This window comes from Anabrus simplex, chromosome 5 (genome assembly GCF_040414725.1).
Source record: "Anabrus simplex isolate iqAnaSimp1 chromosome 5, ASM4041472v1, whole genome shotgun sequence".
NCBI classification, from domain to species: domain Eukaryota; kingdom Metazoa; phylum Arthropoda; class Insecta; order Orthoptera; family Tettigoniidae; genus Anabrus; species Anabrus simplex.
In genome coordinates this window covers 416,122,373-416,141,666 of record NC_090269.1, presented here as the reverse complement: position 1 = coordinate 416,141,666, position 19,294 = coordinate 416,122,373, and the positions used below count along the sequence as shown (strand labels likewise).

At 38.3% G+C, this 19,294-nt stretch overlaps 1 protein-coding gene across 1 annotated transcript in view; it reads left to right on the top strand.

Moving 5' to 3' along the window:
* Positions 1-14,290, top strand: part of LOC136874181 (leukotriene A-4 hydrolase) — a 157,006-nt gene extending 142,716 nt beyond the window's left edge. Inside the window, exons 13-14 of the mRNA XM_068227691.1 lie at positions 3,970-4,074; positions 14,089-14,290. Of these exons, the coding sequence (XP_068083792.1) occupies positions 3,970-4,074; positions 14,089-14,209 (226 nt within the window). The 3' untranslated portion in view covers positions 14,210-14,290. The remainder of the gene's footprint in view (positions 1-3,969; positions 4,075-14,088) is intronic.
* The last annotated feature ends 5,004 nt before the right edge of the window (positions 14,291-19,294 follow it).

Genomic DNA, 19,294 nt, shown 5'->3' with positions numbered 1-19,294 from the left:
AAAAATTCTCATAAATGGCTGGAACCACATATAAATATAATAATCAGACAATGTCCTCCCTTAAAAGTATGAAATTGAATCCAAAAGAAAGCTATCCGTATCGTCAGCGTAGCATTAATATGTCAGATGAGCCTGCTGCCTCATGAAAAATGTAGCTAACACTTTTGGTAAAATATAAGAGAAATGAATTTCCAAGAATAAAAATATCACACGCACACAATCCTCAATATTATAGTAATCGAATGGAAATGTAATATTCCTTAAAGGTTAGCCGATGGCTGATATTTAAACCAGATACTTGTCTGACGACATGACATTGAAACCCGCGTGGCCGATGATGTTGACATACCATCATCACGCACCTTAAAAATTGTATAGTATGAGAAAATACAAATTCAACGTCGTATAACACAAGAAAATGACATGGTAAAGATACTAGAAATCTACTCAAACTACTGTTCAATCAATAATCCCTTCGAGAAGAAAGTTAACTACTTATTAGTATAAATGAAATGTCGACTTAACTTGGATGTCTTGATGACTCTGGTCTCCTTCTAGGCTGGATTCATGGCATTAGGATGCTGTCGGCATTGGTCCTGTCTTTTAGTACTGCATCCTGATCTGGGCGATGTCTCCGGGGCACACAAATTTCTTACTGTAGGTCTTCATTGCCTTGGCCGGTATCGAACTGGTACTGCTTGATGTACACTGAAACGTTCACAAAAATGTTAGTACAAATTCCCCACTCGTGGTTTCACAATTGACATGTAATGATACGTACTTTCTTCCTAGACACTATTGACGTCTGTTATGACTGTAGATGGTCTGTTAAACTGCCAAGAAATGACACTGTTCTCCTCGTGTGCAAGTAACAGCTGTCCAGGTTTATAAAAGACCTCCCTGCGTAGTGAGCTTCCGAGCAACACGCGTAGCCAGCAGATGAGCAAGTAAGAATATTCTAGTTCGGTTTGGCACCTATATTCTGAGCTGACGTCATACCTCGTGATTTGATTAACGTCCTGAATTCCTCGACGTTGTAATTAACATGTCCCCTAATTTCTTGTTAATTAATTAATTAAATAATTCCACAATTAATTTAATTTCCAAATATTATTATTTATGCCTTCCTGAAATGTGATATCACAGCTTTTATGCACACTTGTTGGAGAATGTTTATTAAGACGTCGAATCTGAAGTTGTGATATTACGAAAGATTTTGAATGTAATACTTCTCGTGGCTGGAGAGTTCAGCAGTATTAAGATTTTTCCCATCTTCTCTGCCGGTGATAACATTGTCTTTCACCCCTCAACAGGTTATACAAAAAGAAAAAGAAGAACGTCATCGCTTTGGGTTCTGCTGCCGACACTCTGCGCGGAACACATGGCGTACAGTCCGGTCACATAAAATTCACTGCCAATTAGAATAGACCTAAATTGTCACATCATGGTAATATCAGACAAAGGCAGATTGCTCATAGTATAGTATAGCATATAATTCTACTGCAACTCCGAAATTATCAGTAACACTACATTGGGAACGTTTAGAACCAATGTTGAATATTACACACAATTCAACACTCATGTATGTCTCCAACAAACATATGGCACAAAACTCAATCACCTACTCACATTATTTGTATATCTGGCCCTATGGATAAATTATTTATATTTATTATTATTATTATTATTATTATTATTATTATTATTATTATTATTATTATTATTATTATTATTATTATTATTATTATGTCCTACCATCTCGTAACTGAAATAGAATTCGTGATGACTTAAAATCACATAAAACCATGAGGTTCAGATTATTCTAGAAGATTGGAGTTTGTTTCTTATCCATAATTCATTTAATAACTCAAAATAAATTAATTACACCTCTCATGATTTATTTGCTAATAGTTAAATGAACTAAACATGTTAAATTTAGTGGTATGATTTTTAAAGTCTAAGTTAGCATTATCTTGGCAACCTAGAGATTATGTCTGGAAGAATTCCACTATCAGCCTCATGACTGGTATACATCACTGTCAAGGTTCACTTGCAGAAAATAATAAACTTATTACCAAGCTTGATAGCTGCAGTCGCTTAAGTGCGGCCAGTATCCAGTATTCGGGAGATAGTAGGTTCGAACCCCACTGTCGGCAGCCCTGAAAATGGTTTTCCATGGTTTCCCATTTTCACACCAGGCAAATGCTGGGGCTGTTCCTTAATTAAGGCCACAGCTGCTTCCTTCCCACTCCTAGCCCTTCCCTATCTGTGTCAGTGCGACGTAAAGCAACTAGCAAAAAAAAGAACTTATTCACAGTCTACGAGAAAATGTAAAAGAATAAAGTAAAGTGAAGCTTGCTAACAATATTTAATGGCAGTAGTCTGTCATGAACGTAAGCTATTTAACATGAATAAAAATGGAATGTATCGTACTAATAGCCTATATCTGCTTCATTCATTACATCCCTGACCCGGTCAATGACTGGAAAACAGGTTGTAGGTTTTCATTTTCAAAAATGGAACGTGGATTCAAATCTACTGTACTGTTCTATAAAGTTAAAATTTAATTAGTCGACTTATCTTTAACTGGAGCCTGGAGAATCACTCATTCGGTGAGGTTGATGGCCGGCTTTGATGATGGTATCATTCACATTTTGGCTGGTATCGGGTTTGGCTCTGCTCTTCAGCCAAATGTGATATTGCCTTCGACCCTATATGTGGAATCCATGTAGAATTTAGTACATCCCTTGTTGAATATGACGAAATTTGATGGGGTCCTCTTCATAAATGTCAAAATCCATATTTCCGACCGTATCTGAAACTTGAACAAAATATTAGGATGTGTTCTGTAGCCCACGCCACATGACAGTATGAAATACTATGTAACTTTTGCAAATTTGCTGAATGCGCCGACGTGTTTCTAGTTTGGAGACTAGTAAGGGAATGATGAACAATATCAGTCTGAGAGTGAGCAGTCAGCATTCCTCACATACGTAGATTATCTGAAGTCATGTGATTATCACCTTCAACTGAGTTCCTGAAATATTTGACGCTTATTGACACTTCAAAAATTCCAAATTATTCCAAAATAATTTAGTTATATAAATAAATGAATTATTATTCATTGGCACAAAAATATGAATTTAAATCATACACTGCACTCATCTAATTCACACATGTATTACTCATTCTTCCGGTACCGCATCAAGTATACTTCTCATAGATTGCATTCCATTATTGGAGATGGTCTACGCGTAGCTGATTGACATTCTAAAATCGAGCGATCAGTACTCTCACAAGGCCGCTGGTGACAGGCGACTTAAAAAACAAAACAAAAAACAAAGAAAAACCCTGTTCTTCATGTTTCTCGCCAGGTGGGTTAATTCAAACATCTCCCACTCTCAGATAAAACGCTCTGCTGACCAGATTACACATGGGTGCATATTATTTGTAGGGCAACATAAAATGCAAACTAGTCCAATCTAGAAAGCTTATGTGCAGAAATTTACTCTCTTCAAACATAGGTTTATGTCTTGAAAAGATGGGATGTTATGTGAAGCAGATGAAATGTGAATGATGCAGAAAGATAATATAGGCCTTCAAAATGTGTTAATTTGGTCACAAATGAGAACACAAATGTCATGTCGTAACAGAGGGGAGCAGTGAAAATTAAAGAACAGGACAAAGTCAGGTTCTACATTTGTGTACACTGTTGTCTTCATTTAGATAGGCTCACTTTTTGTCAGTTCCAGTCCTTTCTCAGTTCCCAATAAGCTCCCTTCTCTCAGCCTTATCATTGGGCATCTTCAGTTGTAATATAATATGTAAGATCAACAGCCTAATAAGAACACTTGTTTCCAGCTTACCATTTTGGATTTCCTTCTTGATTGTTTATCATTCCTAAATTGACTTGTTTGTAAGCGAATTGTCATGAGTTTGATTTCATAATAATGTCTTTTTTCTTGGTAGGTGGCTCCGACTTGGTATCAAAAGCAGATGGAGTGACCAGATTCCACGTGCCTTGGAATTTGTGACTGAGCAAGGACGGATGAAGTTTATTAGGCCTATATATAGGTGGGTTTCCTTTACTTCTGTGATGTCTTCTTATATTTATATTCAGAATGGTTCTTTAGGAATGACAGAAACTTCATTTACATAGTGAGAAGTTGTATAGATGTCCTTCCTCTTTAACCCAATGCAGGTTATGGCACAATATATTGCGTTTCGTGGGAAGTGCCCACAGCAGTTGCAATGCAATATATTGTGTAACGAAATTCCAAGTGTCATGTCTTTGCTTCTTTGTGTTGTTGAGCAATGATTCAAAAACATATGCTATCTACCATCTATTGGCTACTTGCTGAAGCTTGCACGTGTTCATATCCTCAGGGGAAGTTCTGTAACGTAAAATTAACTAGCTGATGAATATGGCTGCTCACAGTCATGCCAAAATAGTACCAGATAGCAAGAAAATGTTTGAAATTTTGATGAATGATGTACCGTAAGTGAGGATTCATTTTTTTTTTCCATACGGATGAAGAAGTTTGATGACTTCCTTCCTGAAAATATAATAATTTAGGATAAGGGAGTAAGTGATAGTAACTAAGAAGAATAACAATCACCATTTGCAAAGAGGCAAAAATCTTGTATTGTGCGCAGTTCGTGGGAAATAATTATCTGGAGACTCCTCTCTCAGCCTGAGTTCAAAAATGGACTGATGTAATACGATAGAAGTATCGGAATACCAGTCTACTGATGCATTCATCCACACTCTTATATTTTCTTGGCTCATGATCTGTAATTATTATAAATCAATTCTACAGTTCTTTCATTTCAATGATAACAATTCCCTGCCTCAAGATGACAAAATCAGCCCAAAAGAGAGAACCAAGGAACTATATATTAGTGCAATGACTGTAACATCATCTGTATACCCACCATATGTTGTGAAATACCATGCAAAAATTTCCATCCGAGGCCTCGCTTAGTTTTGAAAGCAATTTCAAATTATTCAGAAGTTGACTTGCTGGGCGTATCACTTCCGAAGCTTTTTCTGTCAAGGTTGTCTCCCTTAACCTTTAATAGTCCCCTATCAACCTGCAAGGCAGCAGGCCCTGAGTCCTTTCTCAGGGATCAGATATTGCCCCTTTCGCCAGATCCACCATACCAGTGATTTTCACTTCCACCTTCACTGCCGTTAAGGTCTTCACCCGTATCCCTGGGCATGGATGAATGAGATTCGGGACTGGATCCCCGACTGAACTCAGCCATCCTATCACTCTGGCCTGAAATGTAGGGTGCCCACCCCCGTGACGTGGACGTGCCAGACAGGAATTACTCAAGTGGAGGACTAGGGAAGGTGACCCTATCTCCTTTGAGCCGAGTTAATGGTTGTTTATGGTGCCACAACCAAAGGCAAAACATTGGATCTACAGACTCTTTCATAAGATCTGGAAAGAAGAGGTCATACCAGTTGATTGGAAAACAGGCATCATATTTACAAGTTTTCAAGAAAGGAGATAGAAAGAAATGTTTCAACTGTAGAAGCATTACTTTAACATCTCAAGATGGTAAACATTATGAAAGAATTATAGAGCATAAAATCAGTACCTCTTATTGAAGAGAACCTCATAGAAGGGGAGATCAACAATGGATTTAATGTTTACCGTCCGTCAGTTAATGGAAAATTACTACGAACACAACCAAGATTTGTGGTTAGCCTTTCTGGATATCAAGAGAGCATTTGATGCTGTGAACAGAGAGAAGGTGTGGGGAACACTGAAGAAAATTGGAATACAGGATGACATGATACACAGGATCAAGAATTTGTATGAAGATACCCGCTGTAAAGTTAAAACACTTGTAGGAATGACTGAAACATTTGATATCAAATCTGGGTTGAGACAGGGTGGTGTTTTGTCTCCTCTTCTTTTCATCACTGTGATGAAATGAAATGGTGTATGGCTTTTAGTGCCGGGAGTGTCCAAGGACAAGTTCGGCTTGCCAGGTGCAGGTATTTTGATTTGAATCCCGTAGGCGACCTGCGTGTCATGATGAGGATGAAATTATGATGATGACGAAACATACACCCAGCCCCTGTGCCAGCGAAATTAACCAATGATGGTTAAAATTCCCGACTCTGCCGGGAATCGAACCCGGGACCCCTGTGACCAAAGGCCAGCACACTAACCATTTAGCCATGGAGCTGGACATCACTGTGATGAATGAGATTCAGAGAAAAGTTCACTAAACCATTGGAGGTAAGAAAATGAAAGTTATCTTGTTCGCTGACAATATATGCTTGTGGGGAGACTCTAAAGAAGACCTTCAAGAACAAATAAACTCCTGGACAGTAGTTGCTAAAGAATATGGACTCATCTTTAGCCAAGAGAAAAGTGAGGTTATGGTCATGAAAAGATATGGACAACTAGTGGGGACACATTGAAATGGAGTTGAAACAGATACAGATGAACCATCAATTCAAATATCTTGGAAGTGTTATCTCTGATACTGGTTCTGTAGACAAGGAAATTTCCCACAGAATTCAGACAGGTAACAACTTGTACAAAATAGTTAGACATAATATAGAACAAGAAAATACCAACAAAATGTAAGAGAGTCATATATGAAACCTATTACATACCAGTTCCTGACCTATGGTTGCGAAACATGGACCATGAGAAATAAAGATGTTAGTAGAATCCAGGCAGCAGAAATGAAATTTCTCCATAGCATGATCGGTAAAACACAGAGGGACAGAGTCCGTAATGAGGAAATCCGCAAGCGGGCTCAAGTTGTAAGACTGCAGGACAGAACAACAGTACAGTGACTGAGATAGTATGGACATATGCGATGCATGGGAGATAACAGATTACCGAAACAAATGTATGATATAAAACTTGAAGACAAAAGACCAGGAGGGCGACCAAGACTCAGGTATAAGGACATGGTGAAGATTGACATCGCTTAAGATGGAACGACATGGAATATGTATGTATGTGTACCATGCAAAAAACATTATTAATCATGACGGTTGAGTGATTTTGGTATTTTCACTTTTTTCATGTATGACTTGGCCATTTAAAAAAATATAATGTATTATGTGCATCTACATTAGTTAATCATCATCATTATCATCATCATCATGAATTCCTTCCAGCAAGCCGGGTAGGATGTTTAAGAATGATGTGCCTCCAATTATTATGGTCCTAGTATGCTTCTTTTCTTTCTAAGATATCCCATATTTCTCATCTCTTCTCTAGGTCTTCTCTTATCTGGTCTAACTACCCTTTTCTAGGGCATCTATTGGTATTCATCCAGGAACAATCTTTTCAAATTACTTCCTTGGTGTTCGAGTTGCCTGAATCAGCTCAATGTGTCCTAGTCACTCCAGCCTTGCAATACTCAGCCGATCTTCCCTGGTCAGGCTGACCTGCAGGTCTCTTTGTATCTGATCATTCCTAATTCTGTCCTTCCTTGTTTTCTGTTCAACTGATCTAAGGAACTTCATTTCACAAGCTTGCAGTTGACTTACTTCTCTTTTATGTATGATGCAACTCTCCAGACTATATGCCATGATGGGCAGGAGATAAGTCTTAAACAGGGTCTGTTTAACCTTCGGAGGAACTCCGTTGTCCATACTATGTACTGTACTTGATGGAAGAAGTTGGATCCGTTTTGCAACCTTCATTGTTAGCACTTCCATCATTTGATATTGTACTCCACAGATATTGCAAGGTATTCACATATTCAATCTTCTCTCCCTTGAGTGTGAGGTTACAAGGTGTATTTGTTCTGCTTTCATTACCACTGTTTTGCTCTTGCTCACATTTAACTTATATTCTTTACACTTGGTGTTCCAGAGATCCAATCTCCTCTGAACATCTCTGTCAGTTTCTTCCCAAATGGCAACATCATCAGCAAAAACAAATGCATTAAGATCTTCCTTATCTCTTCCTTAGAGTCTCTATATAATAGTAACCATGAGTGAAATGAAGAGCAATGGGGAAAGAGAACTCACTTGTTGGCCACCTCTTCTTCTTTTAAACAACTGAGATCTTCCATCTCCTACTTGCACACTACTTTCACATCCGTCATACAACATCTGAATGTTTTAAATTAGTGATTCTGGGATGTTATGTTTTACTAAACATTCCCATATTTTTCCTGTCTCCACCCTGCCATATGTTTATTCCAAATCCAAAAACACTATTATCAAGTCCTTCCCTTAACCCCAAAATGTTTCCATTAAGTGCCTGGGTAAAAAAAATAGGTATGTGATTTCTCTATTTCTTCTAAATCCATGTTGTTCCTTTTCAAATTGGTCTTCCATTATTTTTCTCAGTCTCTGTTCTATAGTCTTCTCCATTATCTTAAGGCAATGTGACAAAAGGGTGATGCATCTATATAATTGGTGCACTTCCTTCTTCTTCCTTTTTTAAACTATGTTGTTATAGAAGTGAAGCTTCCACGGTGTGTAGAATTATTTTTCTTTTTCCGGGTTGAACTATGTTGCTGTTTTCTGTACATTCTGTACAGTTTGCTGATGTTTCAAATACATTGCAGTATTCTTTATCAGGGTGACTGAAATACCCCTACTCGATCCGAGATAATCAGTCTCCCAGGCAGCATTTACACTATGAGAGTAGTTCCTGACTTTGGCCTGATATATCATACCCTCTCTGGCTGACGCAAGCCCCCTGGCTGTCTCGTGAAAATTCTGGAACGTATGCGTCACAGCCAGGTAATGGGACTTGCCCGCACTGATATGTAATTCGAGGTTCGTCCTGCGTGTATATGTTGAGGTCTGTATCTCTTAATATATGTATGATAGGCAACCAGGAAGTGCTGATTTTATATCCTCCTTTTAAATTCATATTGTTAGGATGTTTCTTGATTTCGATAGCCTCATGGATTTTCCTTTTGAGATTCCAAAGGATAGCTGCTAGGATCATGGTCTCGTCAAAGGATATTCCGTGTCTTGTTTCGTAGGAATGCTTGGCTACAGCTGAAATATCTGTATTTTGGTTCTCGGTGTAACGGATGTGTTCTTTTAGGTGGGTAGAGATCAGGACATTTTGTTTCACCGACGTAACACGTTCCGCAGCTACATTCAATTTGGTATACTCCAGGAGCCTGTAGTTCTATTATGTCTTTTACTGGTGGTAGATAACGGGCTGACTTCCGGTGTGGTTTATAGATGGTTTTTATGTCATATTTATCCAGTATCTTGCCAAACCTGTCCGTAGTGTTTCTTAATGCGCTTGGTAGGGTTTCTTATTTTCCTATATGTAGAATCGGTGAGTAATTGTTCTATCTTCAGCGTGTAGTTGGCGTGTGTCATTATTACCGTAGTGTTGCCTTTGTCTGTGGTTAGGATTATTGTTTCCATATCTTGACATAATGCATTAAGAACAAACTCCACATACTAGTGAAAAATTCCAGTATTCCAGCCGAAATACAGAAGAAACCAATTTCCTCAGACCCAATACGTCCTAAATTGTATGGCGTTCCAAAAATCCATAAAGAAGGCATACCTCTGCGACCTATCATGCGCGCTATAGGATCTCTGATACATGATATCGTCCATTACCTAGCTGGACTACTTCAGGCACATACAGGACGCACTGAAACCCATGTGAAGGACTCCCGACATTTCATCCAGCTCCTTAAGGACCAATCAATCGAAAGTACGGACTTATTAGTAAGTTTTGTCCTCGCGTCACTTTTCACCAAGGTGCCGCTAACAGAAGTATTTCCGCTATTAAACCAGAAACTTCCAGTAGATCTTTCAACACTAGCTAAAGAATGCCTCAAAGCTTCTGATTTCTACTTTAAAGGGGAGTTCTATGAATAGACAGAAGGGGCTGCAATGGGATCACCACTCTCTCCAATAACAGTAAACATGTATATGGAACACTTTGAACAAAAAGCCTTAGCGACATCTATCCTGAAACCAAAATGCTTTGTCCATTACGTGGGTGACACGTTCTTGATCTGTCTTCATGGGAACAGTAACCTACAGCTATTTCTTCTCTATTCATGGAAATATTTAGTTCACCATGGAAATCGAGGTAAACGGAAAACTACTGTAGATGTCCTAATAAAACGCAACACCAATGGGACTCTGAGTCACGCAGTATACAGGAAACCTACACACACAGACAGGTGCCTGCATGCTTCTTCTCATCACCACCCATTGCAAAAGCAGGCTGTTCTAACATCATTGATTAAGAGGGCCATAGCGATATTGGAAGCAAAATGTCTGATCTGTACCCGCCTAAAAGAACACATCTGTCACACCAAGAACCAAAACACAGATATTTCAGCTGTAGCCAAGCATTCTTACGAAACAAGACACGGAATATCATTTGACAAGACCATGATCCTAGCAGCTATCCGTTGGAATATCGACAGGAAAATCCGTGAGGCTATCGAAATCAAGAATCACCCAGACAATGTGAATTTAGGAGGAGGATATAAAATCAGCAATTCTTGGATGCCTGTCATACATAGATTAAGAGACACAGACATCAACATAAACACGCAGGACGAACCTCTAATTACATAACAGTGCGAGCTAGTCCCATTACCTGGCTGTGACACATACTTTCCAGAATTCTCATGAGACAGGCAGGGAGTTTACGTCAACCAGAGAGGGTAGGATAAATAAGGCCAAAGTCAGGAACCACTCTCGTAGTGTGATTGCTGCTTGGGAGGCTGATTACCTCTGATCGAGTAGGGGTATTTCAGTCTCCTTGACAAAGAATACTGCAATGCATTTGAAACATTGGCAAACTGTACAGAATGTACAGAAAACAACAACATGGTTAATCCCGGAGAAAGAACTAAATAATGGTATTATAATTCCTTTTTTATTTCCAGTCATCTGTTACTTGTTTTCTTTCCATATAACTCCCAGTGTTCGATGTAGCCACTGTATTCCAGGGATTCCAACTGCCTTAATCATGTCTGCTGTTAGTTGGATCATCTGCTCCTACTGACTTCCCACTTATCATTTTCTTCAGGGCATTTTCTATCTCTTTTCAAGTAATGGGAGATTGTTCCTTCTGTAATTCATTAGTGATTTTGGTAGCCTTTTCTTCATCACACTCCCCATTCAGCAATTCTTCATCTCTTCTCTGATTCTTACCATGTATTCGGGAGATATTAGGTTCGAACCCCACTGTCGGCAGCCCTGAAGATGGTTTTCCGTGGTTTCCCATTTTCACACCAGGCAAATGCTGGGGCTGTACCTTAATTAAGGCCACGGCCGGTTCCTTCCCAGTCCTAGCCCTTTCCTGTACCATCGTCGCCATAAGACATATCTGTGTCGGTGCGACATAAAGCCAATAGCAATAATAATAATAATTCCTACCATGTTTCTGGTAGTGATACCTTCCTCTGTTTCTATATCTTTAATTTTTTCCCTATGTGATATTTTACTTTTCATTAACCAGTATAACATTTTCTGATATCCTTTACTATCTTCCTCAATTCTTTGGGGGAACAGTTCCCAGCTCTTCTCCTTTTCTTCTTTCACTACTCCTTTTGCCTGGAGTTTCTTATACCTGTATTTCTGTCCCAGTCTTCCTATTTTTTCATCATCCTTTGGTACATTAATTTATAATGGAGGTTTATTTATGAGTGTGCAGAAACCTAAATTGTGGGGTATGTCAGTGCTTCATCAATTCAACCCTTAAAGGGTTATGAATAGAAGTAAATTTTGGGTAAATCTCATAGGGAAGTGTCAAAAGGTTTCATAACAGTTTGAAGAAATGGTGCTTGCATGGAAGACCAAAAGTGGCCATTTGTATTGAATATTCTTTTTTTTGATATTGATCTCTTATTGTTTAGAGGAAATTTTCTAGTACTACACTACTGTTAAGGTGTTTTAGACTTCAGATTTTGAAGTCAAGACGTGGAAGTATCCTCTCTAGTTCATTTGTTGTGCTTATATATCAGGTGGTCAACGTTCGTAACTTGTTTTGGCTGGAAGGTGTCTTCACCAACATTTCTTTTAACACAATACATTGAATAAGTACTATATTTATATATAAGGTACACACATAAAAATTTTAACAGTTGTATTTTGGCCAAAATTATTGCTTAATTAGATAAAGGTTAAAATTTTCAGACAATTTTAAATTTTAATTTCTACTTCAAATGCATTCCTTTGTCACTTTAGATCATTCTTCCTAAATGATAACATGCCTTCATTATTCAATTAATACCTGCGATTCTCGAGTGGGTTTTGATCAGGACTTTGGACTGGGCATTAGATATCATTCACTCACATTTCAAAAACCACTCAGTTATAGCCTTCACTTTATGAATGGATGTATTGTTATGTTGAGAATGATAATGACCAGTTCTTCCAAATTGTTGACATAATATGGGTATCATAAAATTGTCCAGTATTGCTTAACAGGTTTTAGCATTCATGATTTGATGTGCTAAAACCAGTGGACCAAGACTAAACAGTGGAAAACAGGCCCTCACTATAATGCCTCCTCTGTCAAATTTCACAATGGAACCGTTCACTCCAGTAAAAAACTCTCACCTGGCATCTGCCAGGACCATACACGTCCATCAGAGTATCATAGCGTGTAGTGTGATTCGTCACTTCCATTGTTCTGAGTCCATAAGGGATGTGTTTTGCACCACTGTAATCAGCCGCAGTTCACCCATGGAATCTTAATGCAAACACCTCGTAACAAATGGTACGAATGCTGGTATTACTTCAAGATGCCAATTGAAAGTCTATGGCCATGGTTTGTAAGAAAGTTTGTGGGTATAATAATAATTTTGTATGGCTATTTCTAGCAGAGTGCAGCCCTTGTAAGGCAGACACTCCAATGAGGGTGGGCGGCATCTGCCATGTGTAGGTAACTGCATGTTATTGTGGTGGAGGATAGTGTTATGTGTGTGAGTTGCAGGGATGTTGGGGACAGTACAAACACCCAGCCCCCGGGCCACTGGAATTAACAAATGAAGGTTAAAATCCCCGACCCGGCCAGGAATTGAACCCGAGACCCTCTGAACAGAAGGCCAGTACGCTGACCATTCAGCCAACGACTCGGACAGTTTATGGGTTAGACTTTGCCATATGTCTAAGACATCGGCAGTCTCCATCTTTTAATGGCTTAGCTTCCTTGGTTGAGGTAAGGATTTTATAACTCCCTAGCATTTCCATTTCACCACTACATCACTCACTGTTTATCATAGTATCTGAAACCTGCTAGAAATCTCATGAATGGAATGATCAAATCAGTGGTCACCAATAATCATGACCCTTTCAGCCTCACTGAGCTCTTATGGTACCTTTATTTGTATTGTTGTGGCTAGGAAACATTTCCAACCAAGTGAGTTGGCCTTGTGGTTAGAGGCGTGCAGCTGGGTTTGAACCCCACTGTCGGCAGTTCTGAAGATGGTTTTCTGTGGTTTGCCATTTTCATACCGGGCAAATGCTGGGGCTGTACCTTAATTAAGGCCATGGCCACTTCCTTTCTTATCCCATCATCACCATAAGACTTGCCTGTGTCTATGACGTAGAACAACTTATTTTAAAAAAAAAAATCTGTCAGGTTTTCATGTGATAGGCTTTAGTGATGTACAGGATCAGTCTGTTTTCCTTCCAGGAATTGTTCGATCATTAATGGCAATGTAGTGTATGTTTAAATATGAAACTTTATTGAAATGTTTTGACAAGAAATGAAATTCGTGGATTTTTTCATAAACAGTGTACTAATTAGAAATTTCATGAAAGTGTGTGTGTTCTTTTATGTGGAAAATACTGTGACAAATATCATATAACTGTTTGTAGCATGGGTGTCAGATCGATAGTCGATTATAGCAAAGACTTAATTTTCATAATTTGTACTTACATATTTGTGTGCAATTACAAATATATCTTGAATTTTGTCATTCCCTTTTCCTGTTGCAAGAACATAAAGGGATTAAAGTTTCACCTGAAATGGATGACAATAAGGAGATTTTGCAGAAATGAGCAACATTCAAGGAGACAATATGAGCAATTTAATTTATGTAAATTAATTCTCCTTATTAATATTTTCTTATTTTTAATTTCAGAGATTTGTATGAATGGCCAGAAGCTAGAGACAGAGCTGTTGCAACATTTGTGACCAATGAACCAAATATGATGTATGTCTCTTCTTACACTGTGTCAAAAGATCTACATCTAAGGTCTTAACACTACTTCAAGGTGTTAGGTCTGTGAAATATTTTTTGTAATGTATATATGGAAAAGTATAAATGACTTTCTATGATTTTATATTTTTTCCCTCTGCTTTATGCCATTTCTAGTTACAGCTACCATACATCCTCATTCCTTCCCTGTGAACATGCAACCTTGCTGCAGTGGGGAGGCTTCTGTGTTCCAATGAAGCAGGTAGGCGACCTGTAGGTGCAACTATATCAGATGGGTATCTGTCGAGAGACCCGTGTAATGAATGGTTCATCAAAAAATGGGTAACAGATTTTCGGGAGTTGCAAAGGTGTCAGTCTGAATGATTGACTGATATGGCTTTATAATAATACTTAACATGGCTTAGCTGGGCTGATACTGCTAAAAACAGTGGGAAACTACAGCTGTATCTAACTCCTGAGGACATGCAGCTCTCTCTGTATGAATGATGTACTGATGATAGTTTTCTCCTGGGTAAAATATTCCTGAAGTAAAATAGTCCCCCATTTGGATCTCCGGGATGGGACTACAGGAAGATGGATGCTGACAATCTGTGAGTCGAAGTATGAAATGTTAGAAGTCTGAATCATTGTGGTAGGTTAGAGAATCTGTAAAGGGAAATGGCTAGACTAAAGTTAGATGTAGTTGGTATAAGTGAAGTACGAAGAGCAGGATCTTTGGTCAAGCAGCTACGGAATTATCAACATAAAATCAAAAGGGAATCAATGGATAACTCAAGATATACTGGACCTGATTTAAAACCGACGTAAGTACAAGAATGCAAAAAATTAAGAGGGCAGAAAAGAATTCAGGTAATTAAAGAATGAAGTAGATAGAAAGTGCAGGAGACTTAAAAGCAAGAATGGCTGGAAGAGAATTACAAGGATGTTGAAGGTTGTATGTTCCTAGAAAAGGTAGATGCTGCATACAGGAAAATCAAGGAAACTTCTGGAGAAAGGAAAACTAGTTGTATGAATATTAAAGAGCTCAGATGAAAAGCCACTTCTAGGGAAAGAAGACAAGGCAGAAAGATGGCAGGAACGTATCCAACGTATCAAGGTAAAGAAGTTGATTGCAGTCGAAACTATTTAAGACATCCCTATCTAGCATGTTTCCCTTGTTACTACGTCATTATTCCAATGTCCCAGTCCATGCCCTATTAAATACATGCTAAAGAAATTTGAATAGCACATTTACATTACTCTTTAGTACGTTCATAACCCCCACAATAAGAAATTTAAATTAGATTTCCCGGCCACATTGCATGCACGATGCGCCAGCGATGACTGGACTGGGTAAGGATTTGGTAGAGAACTTCATTTCACGGCCTTAGTGTGTTGGCCTACAGCTGCAAGGAACATCGGTCTCAAGCCAGTCGTTGATGTGGGTGTGTGTTTGTTTGGATCGTGCAACAGTAACTCATGTGACGTGTTGGTGTTTAATTTTACATTTGTAAGTGCATTGTATAACAAGGTGTGTAAATTACGCCTACTCTACGTACATATACAGCTGACGTGTTGGTGCTTAATTTTATGTTCATAGGTGAATTGTATAACAACGTACATAAAGTAGGCCTACTGTACTTCTGCATAGTAGTTTGCAGGACATTCAGTTATAGAGAAGAAGAAAGCTAGACAGTTTACAAATGATAAAAAATTAAAGTTTATTGAGAAAGCGAATACTAATCCATTCATGAAACGTGTGCAAATCGTCCAGATGTTGGACATTACTACGATAACTTTATTATAACATAATTGTAAGCAACGTGTATAGTTCATGTCTCTAAGAAAGTTTTTCCTTGATGTTTTAGTATGTTGGTGTCTTATAAAATGTATCATTTCTTTATTTATTTCATTAATTATAATTGCAAAAACTTGTTTCTTTGTTTTCATTGTAATTATTTTCTTACGTTCAAACCTAACCTTAAATTTAATAGCCTAATTGTTTTTCATTTTTTAGCATGTTCCCTCTTTATGACATAATTTTTTTTTGGTCCCCACAAAAATGTCCTAACCAGTTTTGGCTGTATAGGGTTCCAGAACAAGAGGGGGCTCTTGATACTGATGAAATGGGAGACCCAGTTTTGAGGTCAGAATTCAACAGAGTTTTGAGAGACATCAGTAGGAACAGGGCACCAGGATTTGATGACATACCGTCAGTATTAGTGACTACCTTATGAGAAACCAGCATGGTGAGGTTATTCCTTTAGTGTGTAAGGTGTATGATAGAGGAGAACTGCCATCTGATTTTAGGCAGAATGTTGTTATACCTACTCCCAAAAAAGCCGGTGCTGACAAGTGTGAAAACTACCACACCATTAGTTTAGTATCTCACCCCTACAAAGTTTTAACACGTATTATTTACAGAAGAATGGAAAGACAAACTGAAACTGAGTTGGAAGAAGCTCAGTCTTTCTTCAGAAGAATTGTAGGAACACGTGAATCAATGCTGACTTTATGTCTGATCTTAGAGGACCAAATTAACGATAACAAGCCCATGCACATGGCGTTCGTAGATGTAGAAAAGGCATATTCGATAATGTTTCATTGGACAAAATATTTGAGATTTTGAAGGTGATCGGGATCAGATACCGAGAAATAAGAATTATCTACACCTGTACAAAAATCAGTCTGGAGTGATAAGAATCGAGGGCTTAAAAGCAGTAATCCAGAAAGGAGTAAGGCAAGGCTGCAGTATTCTCCTTGCCGTTTCAATATTTATGTACAACAGGCTAAAGGAATTCGAAGAGGAATTTGGAAACGGGATCCCAATCCAAGGAGAGGAAATTAAAAACCTGAGATTTGCTGATGATATTGTTATTTTATGTGAGTCTGCAGAAGACCTGGAGAAATTCCTGAGTAGTATGGACAGTCTTGGGGAAGGAGTACAAGATGAAAGTCCAAAACAAAAGTAATGGAGTGCAGTCAAACAAAGTCAGGTGGTGCAGGAAATATTGGATTAGGAAATAAAGTCTTAAAGGAAGTAGACGAATATAGTTACTTCGGTAGTAAAATAACTATTGATGGCAGAAGTAAGGAGGACATAAAATGCAGACTAGCACAAGCAAAGAAAGCCTTTCTTGAGAAAAGAAATTTGCTCCCTTTAAACATTGATATAGGAATTAGAGGGATGTTTATGTAGGCTTTCTTCTGCATCATGGCATTGTGTGGAGGCGAAACATTGTTGATAACTAGCTCAGAAAGAAAGAGAATACAAACTTTTGAAATGTGTCTTACAGAAGAATGCTGAAGGTGAAATGGGTAGATCAAATAATGAATGAAGAAAGAACTGAATCGAATTGTTGAGAGGAGATCGATTCAGGTAAATTTAACAAGAAGAGGAGGGAGAATGATGGGACACAGCTTAAGACACCCAGAAACTGTTCAGTTAGTTTAAGAGGGGAGGGAAGTGTAGGCAGTAAGAGCGGTAGGGTAGACCAAGGTATGAATATTACAAGCAGATTAGAGCATATGCAGAAATGAAAAGTTTAGCACAAGATAGGATGGCATGAGAAATGCATCAACAGAGTCTATGGACTGATGACTCTAACAACAGCAACAACAACATTGTTTATCATGGACGGTTAGGTGATTTTACATCGCGTCTAGGGATCAAATGAGGTGGGTAGGGTTGAGGCTCTGGTCATGGGGGATTCCATCATTAGACATGTGGGGAAAGTGTGGAGGAAAGGGAACCAGGGTAGAATGTTATCCAATAATTAGGTTGAGGCAGATGTTGAGGAAAGTAGAAGAGAAGGAAGAGGGAAAGGAGAAAGTGGGGAAACGCAGTGCCCTAGGGAGCGGTGTTAAGCGAACAGGGAACTGGAAATCAAGTAGGGATGACATAAAAATGTTAGTGCTCAAATGTAGAAGCATTGTAAACAAAGGAATCGAATTAAGTAATTTAATAGATATATACCTACCAGATATTGTAATAGTAGTTGAATCATTGCTGAGAAATGATATAATGGATGTAGAAATATTCTCACGGAACTGGAGTGTGTATCGTAGAGATAGGATGGGAATGGTAGGAGGGGGAGTATTAATTCTGGTGAAAGAATTTGTAAGCTATGAAAAAATTAAGGATGAAAAACATGAAATTCTGGGTGTAAGGCTCATCTCTAAAGGTAATAGGCAACGTGATGTCTTAGGAGTGTACAGACCGGCAAAGGGTAGCGCTGACACGGATTCAGAATTATTTGGTAAGATAATCAGCTATGTTGGAAATGATATGGAAAGGAATGTGATAGTATTAGGTGATCTCAATTTACCAAATGTCAATTGGGAATGTAATGCAAATGACAGGAAGCATGAACAACAAATGGCAAATAAGTTAATATGGGAAGGGCAGCTGATTCAGAAAGTGATGGAACCAACTAGAGGGAAGAATATTTCGGATGTGGTGCTGATAAAACCAGATGAGCTATATAGAGAAACCGAAGTAATAGATGGTATTAGTGATCACAAAGCTGTTTTTGTCGTAGTTAAAAATAAATGTGGAAGAAAGGAAGGTTTTAAAATAAGGACTATTAGGTAGTACCATATGGCTGATAAAATAGGCACGAGGGAGTTTAAAAAAAATAACTATGATTGCTGGAAAAAGGTAAATAAAACTGTGAACAGACTCTGGGATGGGTTTAAAGCAATTGTTTAGCAATGTGAAAATAGGTTTGTACCTTTAAAGGTGGTAAGAAATGGTAAAGATCCACTATATTATAACAGAGAAGTAAAGAGACTAAGAAGGAGGTGCAGGTTGGAACGAAATAGAGTTAGAAAAAAATATGGAAGTAAGGAGAAATTGAAGGAACTTACTAGGAAATTGAATCTACTAAAGAAGTCAGCTAAGGATAACATGATGGCAAGCATAATTGGTGGTGATACAAATTTTAGTGAAAAATGAAAGTGTATGTATAGGTACTTTAAGGCAGAAACAGGTTCAGTGGAGGACATTCCAGCAATCATTAATGAACAAAGGGAGTGTGTATGCAAAGATCTTCAAAAGGCAGAAGTATTCAGTCAACAGTATGTAAAGATTGTTGGTTACAAGGGTAATGTCCAGATAAGGGAGGTGAGTAATACTAAGGAAGTATTA